Genomic DNA, 25,006 nt, shown 5'->3' with positions numbered 1-25,006 from the left:
CAGGTTTCGGGAAATCATGCGCTACCTGCGCTTTGATAAAAAGGAGACCCGCCGGTGCCGATTGACCACCGACAAGTTTACACACGTGAGGAAGGTGTGGGATCGTTTTGTCGAAAATTCAATCGCGTCCTACAGGCCAGGGTCCGACATCACTGTGGATGAACAGCTATTCCCGACCAAATCAAGATGTCCATTCACACAGTACATGCCCAACAAGCCAGACAAATTTGGCATCAAGTTTTGGCTGGCAGCTGACGTTGACAGCAAATACATGCTGAATGGCTTCCCTTACCTGGGAAAAGATGCCAGCAGGCCAGCAACACAACGACTAGGAGAGAACGTGGTGCTGAGGCTGGTGGAGCCCCTTGTCGGTAAGGGAAGAAATATAACCACAGACAATTGATTTACCTCCCTCCCTCTCGCCAAAGCACTTCTCGCCAAAAATACCAGCCTAGTGTGAACCATCAAGCGCTACAAGCGGGAGCTCCCACCCTCTGTGCAAGGGTGATCTGAGCTGTTCAGCACCAAGGTGCTGAAGAGCAACAAAATGGTGCTCTCAGTCTACCAGTGCAAGCCGAGGAGAAACGTGACAATACTCAGCACGCAACACCAACATGTGGCCATCTCCACAGAAAGAAAGAAAAAGCCAGAGACTGTGGAATACTACAACCACTCAAAAGTGGGGGTTGACGTGCTTGATCAAATGGCTTGCCAATATTTGGTGAAAGGTAGGCTATTATTGTTATTATTATTATTATTATTTTAGGCCTATAGAAAACACTGCATTGGTCAATCGTTTTTACTAAATCCTATGTTTCCCTCAGGTGGCACGCGTAGATGGCCCGTTGCTGTCTTTTATAATTTGCTGGATCTCGCTGCCATCAATGCCTGGGTGCTACACAGGAGCTGCATGAGCCAGGAGAACCTACCGAGAAGGGACTTCATGCTCCAGCTAGCGCATGAGCTGCACGTTGAGTGGATGGCATCAAAAGCGCCACCACTTGCGGACCTGCCCTTCAGCGGTGCTGGTGCAGAAGAGCGCAGGAGAATGACATGCATGTTGAAGTCGCACTGCATGCAGAATAAAACGTTCTGCAAATGTGTCAAGTGTGGGGATGCTGTGTGTGGCAAATGCACAGCCAAGGTGCTCAGTGTTTGCAACAATTGTGTTTGAGTGTTTGTGAAGCGTTGTGATCGATGTGTTCGTTGTTATTGTTCTTCTTCTCTGATGTTTTTTGTTATTTGTATACGTTCTGTGTTATCTGCTGTTCAATTATATAACAAATACATTATTATATTAATTTATATTATTGTCATGTTGTTGTTTTTTTATGAGTAGAAGGCTATCAGACGATATGAAGCATCTTTACCTTTACGAAACACAAGCCTAACATCAAGCGTTTATTAGCGAGAGTGGGTAATATTTCTACCATAGAATATGCAGCGATCCTCGCGCTGTTGATTTTGCGCGTAAACATAAACATGACGTGTTGCTATAGCAACGCCTTTTGTCTACTGCTGTTCCTATAGATAGATAGATAGATGGATATATATATATATATATAGATAGATAGATATATATATAGATAGAGAGATAGACAGATAGATAGATAGATAGAGAGAGAGAGATAGAGATATATACCTAAACAAAACACAAGTCTAACACCAAGCATTTAAATCAGCACTGTAGCGATATTTTATACTTCATGCTATCTGTACAAACTATATAATATGAAAAGCTGAAAGTCCACAGATTATATTGGTATACATTTCATCGATCAAAGCTCACTGTTCTGTATGGTACATTGTACCTTGGAAATCAATAGCGGGTAAACTTTACCTGTTGGCGGTTTTAGGTATACAGCGACCTCTGGCGGTTCTAGTGTTAAGAAAATAAAAGTTTTACGAAGTGACTGACATTCTGTATGGGGGTTTCATACCTGAGCGGCTTCAGGGGGGCGTTGAAAAGGGGATGAGTATGTCTGGCTCTCGGAGGGATGGTGTGTTAAGAGTCACAGTCTTAAAGAAAATCTGTTCAGAAAAAGTACTTAACTTTCTACCAGTTGTAAAGTTGTCATACATAAAACCTTATCCAAAAAGTAAGAGAATTACTGTTCCTTTGTGAGAGAATTACACACAAATCTGCCGAGTGTCAGTAAAAAGTGTGAAAATCACAAACTTGCCTTTTAGAGAAACAGTCTTTAAGAACAAATCTAATCAAACAATGTACTTCATTTTCTAGTTTTAAGGTTTTGCATACCTCAAAGTGTGTCTAAAAGTATCTTGGCAAGAGAAAAAAAGCCGAATTCCTTAGTTGTGTTGGGGGTTAGCATCAGACCTGTTGAAGGGGGGCGTTACAGGGGGACGAGTCTGTCTGGCTCTTTGAGGGATGGTGTGTGAGAGGATCACTGAAGATCAAACTTAGATCAGCACTTGTCATAGAAGGTAGGCTGTGTGTAAACTCCAGAGAGGGGAGGTTTTCACGCTGTGTAGATATGTCGTTGTGATGGTACACTAATGTCTGGCTTACGCTGCAAACTTCATCACCTTTTAACAAGAGAGTAAGTATATAAAACATTATTTGGGATATTTTACACATGAGCAAAACACATATTTGATTTTAAAAATAAGCTAGATACAAACACATACAGTTTTAAATACATATATACTCACTTTCCACAGGGAATGAATCATATGGGGTTCCACCAAAATAGTTAATCCTCTCTAATATTCCAATTGGTATTTGGTTCAGACTTTCCTGAACTGAGACACACACAAAAAAAGATTTGATTAAAAATCTACACCACATTATTTGTACATAGAGGCGTACTTTTCCCAAAGCTTCTAAATCATTACGAGCCATATTGCTGTTACAAAATAAATACAACAGATGCACAGATGTTGGTTAACACACACCAAGCAACATTAACTAATTACATGATATTATAAAATAAAATACAAAAGTACTTACCAGAGTTTTTCAAGATCAGATACAGGTCAAGAAAACGCATAGAGGAAGTATGGTGCTGGCTCATTAGCCCTCTCACTCTTCTTAGAATGATCCTGTGGATTTTTAAAGTTGAACTCCTATCCCCTTATAAAACAAAATAACAATAGCCCTTAATTAACACTAATCATTTTAAAAACCTTAAATCTAATTTAGAGAGGACAACTAAAGTGTAAGGTGACTGTTTTAAACTAATTCCACCACATATATATCTTATTTTAACCTTATAATGTATTTACTTTAAAGAGTCCTCTCCTGCTGATATTCAGGTATGTGTCTGCATATGGTATCTCTGCTTTAAAGAGTCCTTTGTCCAGGTGATTAACGATGCTTCTTTTGTGCCCCTACAGAGTGAAACTCTGCCCTTGCATTGATCTTCAGTAGACAAAGCGTTGTATGTTTGAAAATGAGTAATTTAATTTCCCTCCACACTCTTAACTCTATGTATTTTAAGTGTAAACTTACAGCCTTTCTTTGTTCTGATCAGCTCCACTGGAGCCGCCCTGGAGTGAATGGAGCAGAAACACATTTTTAAAAACGTCTCTTTTATGCATACAGCAAAATTCTAATATTACCCCTATACACCCTCACATAACTTCATATTGGGCTTCCTTATAGTTGTGTGAAGTAAATAAACAATAACAAAAGACAATATCAAGGGGTCATTAAGATCTTTTAAAATTATTATTACCCTCTTCAAAGAGACTCCCATGTAGTTAATAAAGTACTTAAACATTAGTTCACAAGCCATACAACTTAAGAAAACATCCTTAGTTATCACCAATCATATTAAAACCTAAATAAGATATTTTTAATTAATATGAATACCCTCTTAAAAAAAAGAGACTTCCTTGTAGTTAACAGTCTCACAAAACTTAAAAAGAGACATCCTTAGCAAGCACAAATCATTAAAAAAAAAAACTAATCTTATCAATTACTAATCACTGTGGCTGCGAGGGAGTGCGGTCGTCTTTCAACCAGAAGGTTGTGGGATCGATCCCAGCCCATGCAGTCAACATGTCGATGTATCCTTGGGCAAGATACTTAACCCTGAGTTGCTCCCGATGGCATGGCCAACGGTGTGTGAATGTGTACAGATGGAGCACTGAATTTCAGACTCCAGCTTACAGCTTCCTGCCTACGACCTGCCTAAGACCAGTATAGAGGAATGTTAAGCCCTCCCACTATTTTCCAAGAGGGCGTTGCCAGATTTTCAATTTCAGGTTTTAACCAGGAGATGGCGCTTCATTCACAAATACAGAAAGACAAGTTTCATGGACTTTCAGTTGTGTTTTGAAGAGCATTTTAACACATCAATATTTTAGATCAACTAAAGTATATCTAATCTTTTAATTCAATAATATATAGTCTTTATATATTAAATAATCATAATTATAATGTAAATGTTTACATTACACTTCTTTATTTGTTATGCTCATACTTTAACCTTTACAATAGTTTGCTTTAATATGCAGTATATTTTTGTGTTTGCTTCCTCCTGCTCCCTTTCGGACACATACTGTATGATTTATTATTATTATTATTAATATGAAGATATTATTAAGATAAGATAAGATGTTACTTTATTGATTGAACATTTTAGTTTAGAATGTGCTGTCCCACGGTAATTCAGAAGGCTCACAGGTCACATTCCGACCATTATTTAAAACAATAGGTGCTTTCACACCTTCTACAGTTTGATTTGTATAGAGGGAGCTCTGTCAGTTTTCGAATTACCCATTTGCTTTCGGGGAGCCCTATTTTTCAGAGCACATCCTGCTACTAAATATGTCATGCTCTGTTGACTGGCGCAGCAGCGCGGGTGCGATCAATTGCTATAAAAACACTCTTCTACTAATACAGACGGTGTCACTATGCCGGCGGATGTGGCCGTTGTTGTGTTCTAATATACTCCTGCCAATAGGGGGCGCAGTGTAACCAGAGTATACATACAATGTTGAGAGAAGAAGAGTAAGCCCGGGAGTTGATGCTGTGGCAGTTAAGCATGACGAACAGTAAAGAGTTGAGTACCCGTATCCTCTGTCCCTTGTTTCATTAATTTCTTTCTACTAATACACAACAAATTGGCGACGAGGATGGCCGTGGCTTCTACTCCTTTACCTCCCACCTTTCTTCAGTGTCCGGGAGAACCTACTATGCCATTTGGAACATGGCTAAAAATGTTCGAAAACTATCTGCTAGTGATCGACGTGGAAGGAGCCAAGTGGCCGGATACCCGTATACGTGCAACGCTGCTACACAGCGTCGGAACCGAAGCACAGAGGATATTCTACACATTGACTGAAACGGGAACTACATACAACCATGCCGTGGCTGCACTACGGGCGCATTTCGTGCCGAAGGTAAACGTAATTGCGGAGAGACACAGGTTCCGCCAACGAGCCCAGAGACATGATGAAACAATTGCACAGTACGTCTCTGCGCTACGTGAAATGCTCGTTTTTTGTGAATTTGGAAATGCAGAACAGGATATGCTGCGTGATCAGATCGTGGAAAAAGCCTACAGTGGACGCATACGTGAACGCTTGCTGCTAGAAGACAAACTGACACTGGATAAAGCCATTCAGATTGCAAATCAGGTGGAAATGGCGGCGCGCAACGTGGCCGAGTTCTCCAACAGTGAAGTACCTGTGAGAGAGATCAGCGCGCCAAAATGGGAACAAAAACGTCCCGCTGCAAGTAAACAAAGGCAAGGTGAGAGAAAGTCTGAGCAAGCACGAAGATGTTACAGATGTGATTCAGATAAACATATGGCCAATTCCACACAATGCCCTGCTACAAACAAAATATGCAAATCCTGTGGAAAAACTGGGCATTTTGCCAAAGTGTGTCGTTCAGAACAAAAACGTGAAGTGAGGGAGGTCTTTATTCCAGAACTGACTGTTTTATTGCTGAATAATTCTGCCCCAAAAGAGAAGAAAATAATGTGCACTGTAGATTTGGGACTTTCTCCTGCTAACCAGTCATTTGAGATGATAGTAGATACTGGTTCTTCAGTGTCACTGCTGCCGGCTCATGTGTACGAGACCTATTTCAGTCACATACCACTGAAACCTACAAAGGTTCCTCTAGTCACATACTCAAGACAGAGAATCCCAGTACTAGGGAAACTGCATTTACGTGCATTCCATGACGGAAATACTGCCTCAGCTACCCTTTTCATTGTGAAGTCAGGTTCAATACTGCTGGGCCTCGACCTGTTTGAGGCACTGGAAATGGTCATCATGAGAAACAGAGTGGTACTGAAGTCAGAGCACACAGTCAGAGAGATAACAACCCCACCTGCAACTCCTACTACACCGACACCTACTGCATCTGCACCTGTTAATACAGTTTTACCTATGGGCTGTGTTAGGAACGTAGTACACAAAGTAAGAGTGAAAGATGAGGTGAAGCCTGTGCAGCAGAAATTGAGAAGGCTTCCATTCTCAGTCAGAGATGCTGTTTCTGCAGAGTTAAAGCGCCTTCTTGATGCTGACATCATTGCCTCTCCCTGGGTATCACCGATCGTTGTGACTCAACGAAAGAACTCATCTAAAATAAGGATGTGTACAGACCTCAGGGAGCCTAACAAGGCCGTCATAATGGATTGCTACCCCATTCCACACATGGAGGAGCTCTTCTCAGAACTCAGAGGAGCTACCATATTCTCAACCCTCGACCTGGCTAATGCATACTACCAGCTTCCACTGCATGAGGACAGCAGAGATCTGACTGCTTTCATTACTCACGAGGGACTTTTCAGGTACAAGCGAGTTTGCTATGGGCTAGCATCAGCACCCTCAGCATTTCAGAAGATGATGTCCATGGTGCTGAAAGATTTACCTGGAGTGCAGGCATATCTGGATGATATCATCATTTACTCCTCATGCCGTGCTGAGCATGAAACCCGCCTGAAAGCAGTACTGTACCGACTGCAGGAAGCTGGATTAAGTCTCAACACAGATAAATGCAAATTCTACCAGGACAAACTAACGTATCTAGGACACAGCATAAGCAAGGAAGGTCTGCTGCCAAATGATGACCACATTGCAGCTATTCGGGATGCTCCATCACCCAGTGATCCAGTGACTCTCAGGTCTTTTCTTGGCCTAACATCGTGGTACTCCAAGTTCATACAGAACTATGCAACTGTGGTGGAACCAATGAGAGATGTGCTACGCAGAGCTACATTCACATGGACTGATGAGGCACAGAGTAGTTTTCAGCAGGTTAAACTACTCATCACAGACAGTTCATCACTCGCTCTTTTTGACCCGTCACGGCCCACCATAGTGTCTACAGATGCCTCAGACTATGGCATAGGTGGGGTGCTGACACAGATACATCGTGACAACACTGAAAGAACAGTGGCATTTGCTTCGCGCTCTCTTAGTGCTGCAGAGAGAAAGTACTCTGTGGTAGAAAAAGAAGCTTTGGCCTGTGTGTGGGCTGCAGAGCGTTGGAGAACCTACTTGTGGGGAACAAAGTTCACCTTAAGGACTGATCACCAAGCTTTGACCACACTCTTGGCTACAAAAGGCATGGGGAGAGCTGGTATGAGAGTAGCACGCTGGTCGGCCAGGCTACTCTGCTTCAACTATGATATTGTCTACAGACCCGGTGCTCAGAACCATGCAGCAGATTGCCTTTCCCGCCTGCCACTGCCACACGGACAGGACTGCACCTCAGACACGGAACCAGAGATGGTTGCTGCTGTCTCTGCCCTGCTGACTGCTGTTCCCTCGTCTGACTTCACAGATGCCTGCACTTCCTGTCCAGAGTTACGTCAGCTACGCAACTACATGACAGACGGGTGGCCAGCTTCATCCAAAGGCCTGCCTGCTAACATGTTGCCGTACTACCAGGTGAGAAATGAACTTTCTGCACATGAACAACTCATTCTGAGAGGGAGTCACAGGTTAGTTGTTCCAGTAAAGCTACACTCACACATGGTATCCTTAGCACACGAGAGCCACCAAGGCATTGTACGCACAAAACAGAGACTCAGAGACTTGTATTGGTGGCCTAAAATGGATGCACTGGTACAATCGGTTATCGCCGCCTGTGTGTCCTGCCAGATGAATGATAAAACAGCTAAAACTAACCCTGCACCTATGACACCAGTCCCTCTGCCTCAGGCTCCATGGCAAAAGCTTGCCCTCGACATCGTGGGCCCATTTGAGACTGGTCCGGTGGACTGTAAGTTTGCTATTACTATGACTGACTACTATTCAAAATGGCCAGAAGTGTGTTTTGCCCCAAGATGCACTACTGCAACAGTGATCACCTTCATGAGATCAGTGTTCAGCCAAAAAGGGAACCCTGTGTCTGTGGTGACAGATAACGGTCCACAATTCACATCCTCAGAACTCGCCTTTTTCCTAGAAGAAAGAGACATCCAACACATCAGGACTACAATCTACCATCCAGAAGGAAATGGAGCGGTGGAGAGGCTAAATAGAGTGCTGAAGGAAAGCATTCTCACGGCACAGAGAGAGAACGCTCCGTGGAAAGCTCACGTTGCTGAGTTTCTTCAGGTCTACAGAGCTACACCTCACGCCACTACAGGGACATCTCCGTTCCAGCTCATGTATGGAAGAAAAATGCGAACCAAACTCTCAATCCTGCCACAGCTTACGGATACTCAGGATCAGGAACTGAGAGACAGAGTGGAAAAGAAACAGTGGCACATGACAACATATTCTGATGCAAAAAGAAATGCCAAGATTCCCAAAATACATCCGGGAAGCCTGGTGCGTGTGAGAAACCCGCTGCATGTCAAAAAGGGAAAGCCAAAGTTCAGTGAGCCTCTGAAAGTGACCAAGCAGAAAGGACCTCACAGTTACACACTTGATAATGGAAAAACCTGGGATGCTTCACACCTGTCGGTGCTTCCAGAAACATTCACTCCTCCATCAGAAGAAGTGAGGCCTGCTGAGCCAGCTACAGTGCATGGTGCTCAGAGCAGGAACCAGCGAATCAGAAAGCAGCCTGTTTGGATTGAGGACTATGTCACTTAAACTGTGGTTGAATTAATGTTTGAAAATGTTCTGCATATTGTGATATGTGAAGTTATTATCATTACAGATGGTTTCATGGTTACTACGTAAGTGTCTGTTTAAAATGCTAATGTTATGCATGCTGTTCAAGGGGAGAAGTAACTCTTTTTAAGAAGGGGGGAAATGTTGTGTTCTAATATACTCCTGCCAATAGGGGTCGCAGTGTAACCAGAGTATACATACAATGTTGAGAGAAGAAGAGTAAGCCCGGGAGTTGATGCTGTGGCAGTTAAGCATGACGAACAGTAAAGAGTTGAGTATCCGTATCCTCTGTCCCTTGTTTCATTAATTTCTTTCTACTAATACACAACAGCCGTTGTTGAAGCCTCTTCAGGTTCCGCATCGGCAGGCCTCTCCCTCGGTGTGGAGCTGTCAAACTCGACCCTAACGCCGCTTACAGCCGGCCAACTAAAAGTTGTTTTCCGTTCAAGTTGTCCTTTTTAGACTCCTTCGCTTCTTTGCTTGTGAATCCAAAAGCTGTGACGCTTGGCTGTTTTCGTTTTGCCATATTTTTTTATTACACAGCCAGAGTTAAAAAAATATCAATATGAACATTTCAAATACCGTGCCGGCATCACCGCCATAATCATAGCAACGTAAGTAAGAATGCAGCGCCGCCACATACAGATGGCAACACCCAGACATATTCACAAATATAAAAAAAATATTCAGAAACTGTAATGAACAATAACTATTATTTATTTCAAGAACTGTTATTTACAGAAACTCAACATTTCTAATCTGTGTGACACAAATATGCACGACTGTTTTGGGCTCCCCCTATTTATCTCAAAGTCAGCCTTCAGGGGAGCTCCCTCCCTCTTCGGGGGAGCCAAGCTCCTCCTAGCTCCCCCCCCATTTCGAACAGTGTCTGTGGCTGAATGGCCAGCGATTAGGTGCGGCGCATTTGTCATAGGTGATCAGAGCTAACTGCCTGCCGTCAGATTTCATTTAAAAAACAGATCTGATTTTAAGACTATTTCTGCGCTCATAAAGAATGATAAGAATAAGAATAATGCGTATTGAACTGGTTTCATTAATTAGTGAGTTTATTTAATACTAGAACCGCCAATCGGGTCAATTTGTGTGATGTGTTGTTGTGTGTGTGCAATGTAACTTTTTTTCAATAAAATATTAAAGTCTCCCAGTCCCTGACTTTTCCTGAAAGTATGTTATGTAGCACCCTATGTTGTTAAAAATTGCATTCTAATAGCGGGATTTAACGGGTTTAGGTAGGCCTATACAAAAACCTCTGGCGGTTCTAGTGTTAAGGTAACTAGGTACAGTAGAAGCCCTTTTTTTATCAGTAACGAATTTAGCAGTTGAACATAAAAGTCAACTAACTGAGGGTCACTTGCAATGACAGTGTTGTGTCTAACTGTAAGCTTGTCACTCAGAGTAACCTACCGTTAATTTAGCTGCTGGAGAAGAAAGATCAAGGGGGGAGGGGGGAGAGAGCTGTGGTTGATGGGCCATTAGTTGTGTAAATACACAGCTGAGAGCTGCCGTTTCATTCAGACTGTTTAAAAAACTGTAACAACGGACTATTTTTCTTAGCGGATGCATGTCAATTTAAATCAATACATGCAACTATTTTTTAAATCAATACATAAGACTATTTTTTAAATCAATAAAAAAAAATTCTAGCAATATTATTTTCAGGAATCGTTGAGCTAGCTAGGTAGCATACATTGTCACTATCTGTGCTGCCAAAATTATAAACTGACTGCTCCACAATTTGAAATAAATGCTTTTATATATTTCTATTATGTGACTCTTTGGCGTTTCTGTTATTATTAACACTGCTGCTTTAGTTGTTCTGACTGCTAAAATCCTCTGTCATTCCGTGGGGTGGGGGAGCCGGGGGCTCGGATCCTTGTCACCTTTTTCATACCTGATGAGTTTGCATCCCTGTATGTTAAAAAGCCTCAGTCACCTTAATTCATGTAATAAAAACATCTCAGGTCAGTAACACTCAAAGCTAAATGTGCAATACCATGTTCAGCTATGTTACTATTTATAATGTTATTGTTGTTACATCAGAAGATGTACATATTGAAATGATTTCTTAACTTACAGTAGGCTATTTTTTACAATGTGTGTTGGAAGGATTTATTAAATTACAATGAATATTGTCATTGTTGAAGGCTTTTAGAGAAGGGTGAACTATAAGCCTGAATTACATAAAATGTTATACCTAAAAACATAAAAGCCACAATAAATAAGTCACAATTATTGTAGTTATTTTTACCTCCCGTATTGCTTTCAACCCACCAGCTTTTATGGTGTTGTTACGTCACTAACTGTAAGCTCGTCACATACAGTCTATGGTCACTCAGAGTAACCTACTGTTAATTTAGCTGCTGGAGAAGAAAGATCAGGGGGGGAGGGGGGGAGAGAGCTGTGGTTGATGGGCCATTAGTTGTGTAAATACACAGCTGAGAGCTGCCGTTTTATTCAGACTGTTTAAAAAACTGTAACAACGGACTATTTTTCTTAGCGGATGCATGTGAATTTAAATCAATACATACAACTATTTTTTAAATCAATAAAAACATTTTCTAAATCCATAAAAGCATTTAAATTAATATTGGGAGTCATGTCGTTACTTTGTTGAGAATGTGACCATGTAATAAGCGGGATAATTTGCAGCTACTTCTTCTTTATGGGGAAAATAACACCCTTCATCCAGATGAGGATCCCTCCGCTACACTTTGGGATCCTGATCGACCGACGAAACTCCATTAAAATATACATATTTTTGGTGAATTACTGAGTTTAGGAACGTTAATAACGTTTTAATGACGTTGAATACAGTATATTCATATGTGTCAGTGATTTCATGTCAATTCGGCGAACATAAACATAAATGATCGTGGTGAAGATGATGATTAAATTAGGATTAAAAATCGAGAGCCGGGCTGCATTTCCTCCCGTTCGTTTTTTTCGAATAACAAAATTATTTTGTTAAATAACAACATGTTGATGTTTTGTAAATGATTACATGTCTCTTATTTAGCACAGAGTATGATATCCGTGACATATGGATCTTAACAAAGTTCCGCTGTACATCCAGCGTACTGTATCTGACTTTATTTCACATGAGCTCCAGTGTGAAACCCCACTGCACCTCCTGGTGGATCAATGATCCATTGCAGCTGGCTTCATTATAAATACATTTATCTATCACGGGGGCGGTCTCAAGTCAAGCTGGAGGTTTTCCCTTGAGCGAGGGCAGATCACGTACCAATCACGGCCCTCGCGTTTCAAACTGTCCGAAATGAATCGCTCCATCTGTATGAATGTTAGGTCCTATAGAGTAAGGTACACTGCTCTGTATGAATGGGTGTGAATGGGTGAATGACATGTTGTATGTAAAGCGCTTTGAGGGGTCTTAAAGACTGGATAAAGCGCTATATAAGTACAGTCCATTTACCATTTACCATTTACCATCAATAGTCCTCCTGCAGCTTAAAGTGGATAAAATATACATTTTCCCCTGTAGAGTATGGTGCTGAGAAAATTATTAAGTTGGGTCTCTTTGGGTAACACTCCGATGTAACACAGTTGTTTTTTCACACTCACCTGTAGAAGCAGAGGGTAATTTTTCCTTGCATGTTTTACATTTTTTCACCGCACATTTGTGTGTTTTATCTCCACTACTTGTGGGGATGTAGTAAGAACGTTGACAATCTACACACTTTTTGTGTAAATCGCTGTTACTGGCAATGTCTGATGATCTCTGTGTCTGTTCTTTATGCCGAGAGTGACAGCCGACCGTACGGCACGTTTTGTTACAGTCTTTACAAAAGACGGGTTTAAACTCTTCCAGAGTACATGAGGGGTCAAGGCAGACAAAACAATGACCAGTACAGGTGTGTGACCACTGCGAGCTGTAGCTCAAGTTTTTAATCCCATAGTAATGGTTTTTGAAGAGGAACAAAAACACAGTTTTGTCTCGTTTGGGACCGTCTGTCTGGAATTTACAGTGGGCACGATCTTCATCGCCTCGGTAAAACACCACAATCTTGCATTTTAAACTCTCTTCAAATGTATCAATGTCTGAATAGGAGTTAGGTGAAAGCTTTCCACAAACGCACATGAACGCGCACATGACCAATGAGGGCACGAGATACATTTGTGCACAGATGTTCGGCTGGACGCGTCTGAACCCGGCACATAGACTGCATCCGTTTCTTGATTGGCTCTCCCGACGGATGGCGGTAAGTTGTCACAGGCGTCTCGCTGATTAAACCCATATCGATGCGTCTCTTTGCCTCTTTTTATTTAGTCTGCATGGATTTCTTTTTTTTTCACCTAACTCCACCCCCACTATCTTCTGGCCTCACAGCGTGTGACAGGAAGGGGTGGAGAAAGGGGGAGAGGCCGGGGGTTTGAGGGGACGGGGGCGAGACAGTCTCACGCACAACTTCAAAGAGACTGCCTTAATCAACACCTAGATTAACATCAGAGGCTTATAACATGCCGGTGCGAAATCACACCTGCCTGTTATAACACCTCAACCCTCACATCAAAGGACAGACATCAAAGGCTAATTAGATTAGACAACAAAGGGCTGTGAGGGGACGGGGGCGAGACAGTCTCACGCACAACTTCAAAGAGACTGCCTTAATCAACACCTAGATTAACATCGGAGGCTTATAACATGCCGGTGTGAAATCACACCTGCCTGTTATAACACCTCAACCCTCACATCAAAGGATTAGACAACAAAAGCGCTACACAGGGGGGCATTTCACACCTACATGTGATGACACCTCACCCCTCACATCAAAGGATCTCACACCCAGGTGTGATATCACATCTAGGTGTGACATCCACCTCGAACAAAGGGAGGCGGGACTTAGCTCATTAGCATAATTGGGGGCGGGCCCCCCTTTCACTTTTTATGCATACTAATGTGATTGAAGTGGTATGAATATAACTACTCACAACATTTAATCTATCGATTCGTGTTCACCAACATGATTTCCCCTTTTTTTTCGTCTCACACAGAACAATTTTAAAAGCAATGTATTTCTGTTTCGTACCTGCAACACGTATTTTTTTCCTGTCGGGTCTTGGAAGACCGGAAGCTGTGTGGTTCAGAAAAAAATGTTCTTACTCAATATCAAGCCACGATTTTTGTTTTTATTTTAAATCGTATAATGTCGTACTTTTTTTGCTGTCCGCGATGAAAATAAATGGGGCTCAGAGCCTCAGAATACTGAAATCTGTATTTTTTTTATCTTTTTTTCCTTCTAATTTGTTATTCTTTTCTAAATAACACACTGTTATTTACTCAACAATAACAAACAACTATCCTTGTTTTTATTTATTTGTTTAATTCTATAATCTCTGGCTTTTTTGGCGTCCTTCAAGAACTGAATTTCCAAATAAAATAACCGGAAACAAGACGTAGGCCTATAAGGGACATTTCGAGCATAATTGCGATACACACCCACTGAACTGATTACCGAAGATCCTCAGCTATGGTTTAAGCTTGGTGATTGGATGTTTTAGCAATGCACGTTGGGATATGGTGTTAATGCGATATAAAATACGAAAAACATTTTGGAGTTTAGGATGGCCGAAGACACTACTCTACCTATAATCCTCAGCTATCGTGTGGGACTACTGCCCCTTTGCTTGAAAAACCCCGTAATTAATCTTCAAGCTTCAAGATTTTGGGTCACAGGTTCCTCAACAGTGCATTACAAGACATCTATCAATATGTGTGTATACCTCCACCATAAAACTGTCAAATTCTGCACATTTCTTTACTATCTACATACATAAGAGTATAATTCATATGTATAATATCAGTTCAAATAAGTGCTTCAACATAGTTAACATTGCAGGAAAGCAATATGTTAGACGTTAAGAACTTTGTCAGGCTTAATATTTATCTGTTGATACCCCCAAAGCTTTTTTCTTATTTAAAAGAAGACCTTAACCTAAAGTATTCTTTAATGTTTAAAATAAAAACTGTTTTATTGTAGAGATCACTTACAGTATCTTCTTGATTTGTTATATTCTATATTTCTATCATTGACCTTTTACTTTCCCCCTATTTTTATGTACTCTTAATATTCTTTTCATCAAATATAACATATTAAAAATATAATTCAATAACTTGCTTTAACCACTGCGGGTTAAAAAACTGTCAAGTTTAAAGTGTTAACACAACAATTTATACTTTTTATTATTAGAGTAGGACACTTATGTATGTATAACATCTGAAGATGTGCAGTTTTATTCATGTTTTCACATCATTTTACAGGATATTGCTATATGTGACCCGCTCTATCGAAATCACTCGGAAGTCGCAGTGGCTCATTTAAAAATAAACGTGGATATATGTAAAAAAAGGGAAGATGAAAGCTCTCATTCGCCACTCTGCTGTTCCGCAGCGCCGCTTTCCCTCCCTCCGGCTGGAATTATGAATGTGGCGTATAGTAATCATAGATAACAGGGCAGGGTCCGTTACAGTTTGTTTTAATTTGATTTCAAATACACAATTCTTGGCTTTCAGAATATTAAACTTGTTTCGGCAAATTCAGATGATAAATACAACTCTAAAGCTTGTAATGTCATAATTACAAGCGGAGAACGGAGTAACTTAACGTCACAGCAGGCATAACAACAGCCGGTGTTTCTCGTGATTTTTTTCCCCGGGAAACAAACACAATACACACAAACGCAAAAATACACAAACACACACACGTATACACACACACACACACACACTCGCGAGCTTCCCCTAGACCAGTAATCCAAACAAAAATATGTTTCCTCCATACTATTTTGATAATTTGCTCCGCTAATAATCAATCAGATCGATGGATTCCAGATCGGCCTTTATTGAGAGCACCGATCACACTATTAAGACTAAATATCGGCCGATAACGATCAGAGCATCGCTAGAAACTATACATGTGTCAGCTGTATTAAAAGTCAAATGGGCTTGGGTTTAAGTACCAGCTGTATAATGAAGTCTAAAAGTTCTGAGACACTAACTCATTGTTGGTTTTGGTCTTTTAATATGTTATATCCATGGGCATCGCAGCCATTATATGAGGGTGGGACAAGTCCCCCCCACTTTTTGAAAGGATTAGTTTAGACCCCCCCACTTTTACCATGTGGAAAGTCTGTGAATCGGTCTATCCACTCGCCGCACTTTGTAGAGCGCTGTGTCAGTGCTTCACTATCAAATCTATTCCACTTGCGTATTGAGAGAATGCCCAAATCAATGAAACTCCGTACCATGTTTTCACTGCTACTTTGTACCAAGGCAGATTCTCCCATAGCGCGCATGTTCAAGGAGTGTTGTTAATGGCATTGTTAATACAGCGAAAATCAAAGCTGACGATCTCTTGGTTTGATATGTTTTCTCCCCCAGACAACATGGACATAAGAACATTTTTTTAAAAGAAGAGGAAAGTAAGTTATCAGCTGGTAGCAGTTAATCAGTTAACAGTGATGGTGGTGGCAGCAAAAGCGTCTCACTTCTGGAGAGGAGTTTCATCTTTATGTCATGATAGAGAGATACAAATACTGAATAGTTTAGATGAGAAAAGGCATTGAAATGCCAGGTTACTAGTATTTATCATGTAAACAGGGAACATGAATAACCCAATCTCTCTGTGCTCAAGTAAATACCATGATGTCCATGTAGAGACGCAGTCAGTGTGTTTTACTGGAGCCTCAGTTCGATAAGAGATTATTTTCTGAGTTCTTTAACTTCGGTACTCTCTCTCAAAATGGTAATGTGCATTATGTTTTAATTATACTTCTTATCATTCAGAAGCTTTTTGTGTGTGTTTATGTTTTACTAAGTGCTTATAGGCAATTTCCATCCCAGTATTCAGTTAAATATTTCTTATCTGTGCACATTACATAGACTAGCTAATATTCTACCTACTGTTTGGGGCTTTGAGTCTTCAAAATGTCAAATGTCACAGACTGGGACTTACTTTATAGTCAGTTGTATTTACATTCAGTATGACTTGTTATGATTCAATGTGAAAGAGTATACTGCTCAATAAATAATTATCACTTCACCACCTCTTTTGACATCTAGGCGCTTAGAGTGAGTCAGAGGCAAAACACAGGGACAGTGGAGAGAGGTTCATTGCTGAGGTGAGTGATGAAAGGGAAATGAAAGTTTAGAGTAAATTGTGATTATATTATATATAAATAAATTGATCCCTCATCCCAGAATTTTAAGGAAATCAGTGGGGATATTGAACAGGAAACATTGCAGTCAAGTGGCATCATATGACCAATATAGACAGAAGAGCAACATTTATTTGAACATTTAAGTCAATGATACCATTCCTAGGTCCGAGTGTGAAACTTAACATCAGTATGGAGTCAGATCAGTCTCAATATTAATAAATGCTCACAGAAGGATTCACAAATGTATTTTGCGATGTATAAATGACTCTCCACAACAATATCTCTCAATGCACTCACAAATATTTATTGTTGTATATAAATGTACAAAAAATGGGCATTTAAACTGCTTACTATTAATTCAAAGACGGCTCTGAATTAATAATCAAATATGTTTCCTTTCTTTACTACTGGATGAAATTGCAAAATGTACCCATCATTTTCCTCATGCTAGTATAGCCACATAAAAGTATCAAACCACCTGTTAAAATGCACCAGAATACAGGAAATCTATTTTTTTTTTCGTGGTGGGGGACCCCCACACCCAGTGCATGACATTAAGGATTTTGTCATGTGGGCCATCTAAGCTAATGTACAGATGGCCCTGAGCCCAATAGAGATTTCCCTGAAAAATGCGCTCGGACGAAATGACGCACGAAGGGTTTGGGGGGCCTCCCCCTAGAACATTTAGATTTTTGCAGGTCTTAGATGCTGTCTGGTGCATTCTCTAGACTGAATTATAAGATGAACAAACACAATATTATATTGTACAATTTCAATTGTATTCTTCATTTCACTTGTTTGTGTTTGCTCGCTTGCATGCCCTTCATAGCTATAATAAATACTTAAGTTGTTGGTCAAGACACTTTCCATCTGATGAAGGCAAATGCCTTCCCAGATGTAAAAAAGTAGAACACATTACATGCAGTTATAACTGCCAAAACAAACATTATTTACACTATTATGGCCCCTGTTAAAAATGTTTGTAATGTTATCTGTAAGTTGGTCGAAGGAATGCCTCCTCATCCAGAAGCTGACCGAGCAGACCCGAGCAGCCGAGTGCATCCGCGAAGCACACACAATGGCGACGTCAGAGTTCCCGTTAGCAAGCAAATCTAAATCTCTTCGGTCAAAATATCCGGTCTAAATAATTTCCCTTTAGCACAATACCGCTTCAGTTGCGCCACTTATGTGACAGACAAGAGTAGTCAATTCTAATGTGTAACACTTAATGTGGAGAAAGAGATGTGCTGTATGTGTTGATTGTGCGTTGATCTGTTGCTAATGCCTCGGGGTTCCGGTGGGCATGTAAACAAATGCATAATGCTGCGCTTTACTTTGTAGCCTCACCCAGTTGCATAGCGACACTTATTGTTTAGGTCACGGCGTCTTTTAATAAGCAGGTAGTCATATCATTAGCTAGAACCAACTGGATCTGATCGATATGGACATAAACGCGAGTGAAGTCTAATCTGACGGGAGAGAGAGATCAGCTGCTGCTGACGAGTCGACACGCAGCTCTGCATGATCACATGCAGCGGTGAGCGGAACAAAACACACACTTAAGGTTAGAATATCACTCGTAGCTATTTTAATTACCTCTCAAACTACCTAAACTAGTTATAGATATGTTTAGTTTTGCTGTCGGGTCACTCATTCCTGGATCCGCGAGCTGCATGATACTGGCATAATAGATTGCCCGATCGGGCAACCAGCAGGTGAGGCTTCATTGCCCGAGCTAAATACTAGATGGCCCCGGGCCATCGGGCAGTCCTTAATGTCGAGCCCTGCCCACACCCCCGTTAAAAATGTCCCCCCCACATTCAGGATGCTTCCTACGCCCATGGTTATATCTCAGACAGGCTCCGCCCCTCTACTGGACTCTATGGGTACTACTCTCAACCATGCTATGCTAGCATTCACACACTGAGTTTTTATAAACGTAGCCGGCCAATCAGGGCGAGCCTACCTGAATGCACACAGTATATAAAGCGGCCACGCCTCCTGATCCTGTCATCCTTTTCTCTTCAGCGAGCAGGACAACACCTCAAAGAAAGTAAAACGTTTGAAAGAAGAAGAAAGAAGTTATCATACCTGTCCTTCGTGCCCTGGCTTAATAGCGGGCGCCGATTCGAGTGTTTGGGGGACCAGGATATGGCCGAGGCAGCATCATTAACGTTTGCCATTCCAGCTGGGCGGATGGCTTCGTTTGCCGGGGAGGAGGATGACAAGGACTTCTCATTGTCGGGCACTTCCGGGTCCGGCGTCCATGGAAATCCACCGCCCAGGTCTGTCCGCCAGGACTTCCCCCTGGCGATGACCATGGTGGCGGAGCGTGGCAGCCCATCTGCTCCCAGCAGGCAGCAGGCTTGGCAGAGAACCTCTGCCCCGCTGCTGCGTGACAGGGCGGCTGCAAATAAACAAACCCACTCTCTTCAGTCAGCGTACAAATGACACGACTTTACACATTGGAAATGTGTGCAATAGATACGCAGAAGTCCGATTTTGCATGCATATGATACGCTAACCATTCCCATTGAGATCTGATGCCGAGTTTTGCGTGCATATGATACGCCACGTTTTGTCCGTCGGGTCTTGGTAGACCGGAAGCTGTGCGGTTCATAAAAACATGTTCTTACCGGTTCTTATTCAATATCAAGCCACAATTTTTGTTTTTATTTTAAATTGTATGATGTCGGACAAACGTGTAGTTCGGGTGAACTGGGAACGTCTGGAGGAGGCCAAAGTTCAGGAGGCCTTCAACTCACACCTCCGGCGGAGCTTTTCGGGCATTCCTGTGGAGGTTTGGGAGCTGTGGTCTCAAGGTCCTAGGTGCCTCAAGGGGCGGTAACCCTTGAACCTCCTGGTGGACACCGGTGGTCAGGGAAGCCGTCCGACTGAAGAAGGAGGCCTTCAGGGATTTGTTATCCCGGGGGACTCCCGAGGCAGTTGCAAGGTACCAACAGGCCCGAAGGCAAAGCAGCGGGTGTGGGAGAAGTTCGGAGAAGACATGGAAAAGGACTTTCGGGCGGCACCAAAGTTGTTCTGGAAAACTGCCCGACACCTCAGGAGGGGGAAGCAGGGAACCATCCAAGCTGTGTACAGTAAGGATGGGATGTTGTTGACCTCAACTGATGGAGTGTTAGGGCGTTGGAAGGAACACTTTGAGGAACTCCTGAACCCGACAACTCCGGCCTCTATGTTAGAGGCAGAGCTGGAGTATGACGGGAGCTTGCTCTGTTCTCTCACGGAAAGAATAACTTTTACCACGTTTTTACAGACAATATTGAGAGATAAATAGTAGCAGTTCTCACTATGTGTTAAATACCTTTGCCTTCAATACATTAAATTAGAAAGCTGACAAAAAATCATATTGCTTGTTAACATCTAAATGTAACTTTTTGCATGGAAAAAACCCTCAACTTCACTGATGTGTAGGTGATTTAGTATTGTTTAATGGAATGTATATCAGTGTATTAAAGTCAATACTTCATTTATGTAAAGCAATATCTTTCTCAATTCTTTGTACAGTATGAAAAAATAGTCTTTGTACCTGTGCTGAAGTTCACTGCTGTGAGGAGTCCAGTTCTGTCTCTTACTCTCTGGTCCAGCCTGTCTGCATCACCTGGACACCTTAAACAAACAGATATATGTAAAGTACCATGTGTACAAACAATATAACTGATTCCCTTATGTTGAACATGTTGGATTCTGTATTGTCCGAGTCAGGGTCCTTTTTATTTTACTGTAACTTTGGAAGTTGTGTTACCAATGCTTACTGTTTATTTGATATCAATTTGGTAATACAATTAATAAAAACAACAAGGTTTGGGTTTGTTCTTCAGATATGACTGACGTAAACGAGTAAGCTCAATAATGAACTCCAGATCAACCAACCATATTGTAATATCTAAGTAATCATCTTGAAATATGACATTAATAATTGTAATATACACACATCTTATTGTGAGGTGGATTTCACATACACTACTTCGACGTTAGCTAAATACAAAATAGCATGGATAATTTATAAAGGCTTTAAAAAAAACACCGTTAGTGCCAAAGCAGTAGGCTATAATATATTAATTATTGCTGTAGACTACAACCACTACTTGTTTAGCTAGCATAAACTCAACAAAGCTAGCGTTAGCTGGCGAACTGACGTTATTTTGCCGCTAAACTGCACGATATAAAACGGTGTTCTTCAAAGTGGATTTAATCCTCAATCAAAATAATAATATTCATAGTAATACTGGGCAAGTAATGGGCAAAACTTACCGTTGATTGACGCGCCATGTCAGCGGACTGGTAGCGACACAAACCGTTAGCCCCACAGTCAAGCCTTGTCGTTCTGATAGCTCCGCCCCTCCCTCCCCCCACATCTACAGCTGATCTACAGGTGAAAATTACTTTTGCGACACATTTATCGCAAGAAGTGTAGCAAAAATTAAGACCGCAGATTTGCGATTTATAATGCCACAGAGCAGATTCGTCAAGTTGTAATGACTGATTTGAGAGGTTGTAATAATCAAGTTGCAGTTGTAATGGAAAATATATTTAAAAAATATGTATTTTTCTGCAAGTGAACATTTCATCACTAAGTTCATTTTTTTTCTACAAGCTACATTTTTTTTTTTCTTCTGTGACTTCAAATTTGGTTCACAGTTACGTGGATATTTTATACAAGTGTAAATGTATGCACACAAGCTCAGATCTTTTTTCTACAAGTGCTCACATCAGGTTTTACACGCTCTCGCATTTTGCACCATATCTACCTTCATACTTGATGAAGCTCCTTGTTTCTTGGGGTAAATGCACCCGATTTCACTTCTTTAACCTGAGTTTCTGCTCGCTGAGCTGTACAAAACCTACAGGCATATGGGCCCGAGAAACTTTCCACAAATCCAGCTATTCCATGTGCTGCAAGGTTGTCTGACACTACACACGGAAGTGTCCCTTTCACAAATGTACCCAGTTGTGAGACAAAAACACCCTGCCGCTCCAATGTAACAAAGTCTTGGAGTAATGGTTCAAATACTTTGCAATAGCCAAAGGTCTTCACGTCATCACTTCTACATAAAAGAGCTAGGTATATTGAGGTCAAAGAGGAATGGCTGCCAGGAGGCAAATTTCCCAAAATCCAATAGACAGCACAGAGTTTGTGTGTTTTAAGTGAAGTACCGAGTGGGTTGCAGACTTCAAAGTCATCTACGTATAGACAGATGGAGATTCTCAGTTCCTCCCCTGACAGAAAATCATTGTTCTTGAAGTACTGGCCATCTTGAAAAGATTTATGGGAAGGTGGTCACTCACTGACTCTCTCTTTAGTGTTAATCTAAGATAAACCTTGATCATTTTTTTAAATGTTAAACACCCATGCATTAAATAGTAAGATGACCATTGTACTTACTGCTAATGAGGAGCCATAAATATGTAGAACGTCCGCGGTTCAAGCTAGAATGTTCTTCATAAGGAGACGCCCTGTAATAAAAAAATGTATCAGACATGGTTAAATACATTTTTGAACTAGAAAGTAGAACATGCACTCTCCTGGTGTATAAGAAATATGAACCTCCTCTAGGGGGCATGCTCCCCCGGGACGATTTTTTTTTTAATATTGAAGTTAAAAGCATCAATCTGGTGCACTCTGAGAGCAAAATGAAGAGATCTATGGATACATCTAAACACCCATATGAAAGAACTGTAAGAAGATTTTTCTTTTTGGATATTTTACAAATCACTCCCCTTTTAAACTCTATTCTTGTTATTTTTAACAACTTTCTTGCCACTGTCATATAGTATTTTATACCTGTTTTTCATTTAGTCTCTAATGTCTCATTAATAACTATAATGATCATATCAAGGTGTGCCTTAACCTCAGTGAGCTGAGGTTATTAGAGCCTCTCAGGAGAGAGCTCTCTTCCACCTGGTTGTAGAAAAGCTCTTTAAATTTGTTAGCATAGCTAGCTAACCAGATGCTAATAACAACAGATCGCCACTGTGCTTACAACTAAAGACACAGCCACGCAAACACTGCGGCATGTGTACGTCTCCTTATGGGTACTGCAATATTTGAAGAGCTGGAGCGGCGTTCCGGTGCTCTCCGTCAGCACTCCTTTCAGACGAGACATACCACGTGAAGACACGTTACGCTCGTGTTGTGTTCAATGAACCTGTCATTGGCCAGGAAAAACAGGCACTAGCTTGTTTAATTATTTTGCGGTCTAGATTTCTTCTTCTTTTTTGAAGTAAGAAGTTCTCCAACCCTCCCCCCAAACAAAAACTCTTCGGTTCTACACGAATTACACAAGTCACCCAAATCAGCGTTAAAAAAGCGGGAGGCGCAGAAAAGCGACTAATTTGCATCACTGAGCCCCGCTCCCTCTCTCACTCTCACTCGCCCAACCACTAGCTTGGTTACCGTTAGCAAGCTAGCCCTCACACTGTAACATTAGTGGTGCCTAAAAGAACTGCTATCACACAGTCTGTTCTTTATTTGCAAGCTTCTGTCTTCCCCCGACCACATGCAGCTCAGTTGCCGCCAGTTAATAGCCGATCCTGCTCACTGACAGTCAAACACATATCCCACCAACAGCCATCTTCGCGCCACTTTCACAATATTAAATTAAAACATTTCACAACACACAAGTCTGAACCGCTTGGGTATTCACTTCAGTCAAAACGTACTTATGTCAGTCAGTCATTTCTAATTCAATTTAAAACAGTTTGGTTGCTACTGTGATGTATTCCTGCTGGCTAGCATTAACTTAGTTAGCTAGCTTTCCAGCTAGCCAACCTTAGCTGCCATATGCTAAAATATTTCAGATATTTCTGCGAGTTACAACACTCTAAATTTCACATTCTAACCTTATGTTTATAAACCAACTTAAAATGTTGCATAGGAAAAACATACTCACTCATATTCATTTGGATGTTGCTCAGGTCTCTGCCATTGCTCCTTCAGCTTCTCCTGTCCTTCCTCACTGCAAAAAAGCCAGCGTCACAATCATATCCCTCATGCGAGCCGCTGCGCATGCGCCACAGTCCCCGTGCGATTTACACAGCTGTGTTGCGTTGGAGATAATCGAGCAGCATATGCAACCCAGTCTCACGGCATTTCGTGTTCACCAACACGATTTTTAATCTATTGATTCGTGTTCACCAACACGATTTCCCCCTTTTTTTCATGTTGCAAAGCACGATTTTAAAAGCAATGTATTTCTATTGGTAGTCTCACGACATTACGTGTTATAGGAAGTGTTAAATATGTTCTTTATTCTCGCGTCCAGGAGAGAAGCTTTAAAATGAGACTAAATGGAGTCTCTGAAAAGATTCAAATGGGATACTTTAATTAAAAAAGGCGCGGTAGTGTTACAGACAGAATATTGTTCCGGCAGAAAACAGCTGTGATCTGGCTCTCCGGAGCAAGAAGAGAAGAGAATGGATCTCTCCTCCGGCGCTGTTATATATCCTCTGCTGGCTCCTCCCCGCCAGCCGGCTCACCTCGTCTCCAATGTCCGTTATTGCATTTAAACAGAGGATAGGTTCTTTTCACATTCAATATATGCTTAACACGCCGTTTCTCCTCATATTCTCTTTCATCACTTTTCATTTAACACATTCTAAACGCTGTAATCAATACTCTAAACAATACTTCTCGGCTCGTTTGGTTTCCGGTCATTCCGGATGTTGTCACATGCTACTCTCGTCTGTAAACAATAATGTATTCAAATAAACTGTACTTTCATTTAATATTCAA

At 41.3% G+C, this 25,006-nt stretch overlaps 1 protein-coding gene across 1 annotated transcript; it reads right to left on the bottom strand.

Moving 5' to 3' along the window:
* Positions 1–2,653: 2,653 nt before the first annotated feature.
* LOC307037209 (uncharacterized protein) lies at positions 2,654–19,571 on the bottom strand (the record flags this gene model as incomplete). Its single annotated transcript, XM_079677986.1, has 4 exons — positions 2,654–2,763; positions 2,972–3,094; positions 3,473–3,510; positions 19,342–19,571. 4 exons carry the CDS (start codon positions 19,569–19,571, stop codon positions 2,654–2,656), a joined length of 501 nt encoding a protein of 166 aa, XP_079534112.1.
* Positions 19,572–25,006: the final 5,435 nt, after the last annotated feature.

The sequence above is a fragment of the Notothenia rossii genome, assembly GCF_949606895.1.
Source record: "Notothenia rossii genome assembly, chromosome: 4".
Lineage (NCBI taxonomy): Eukaryota > Metazoa > Chordata > Actinopteri > Perciformes > Nototheniidae > Notothenia > Notothenia rossii.
Note: the sequence above shows the minus strand (reverse complement) of the source record. Positions and strands in the feature narration are given on the sequence as shown.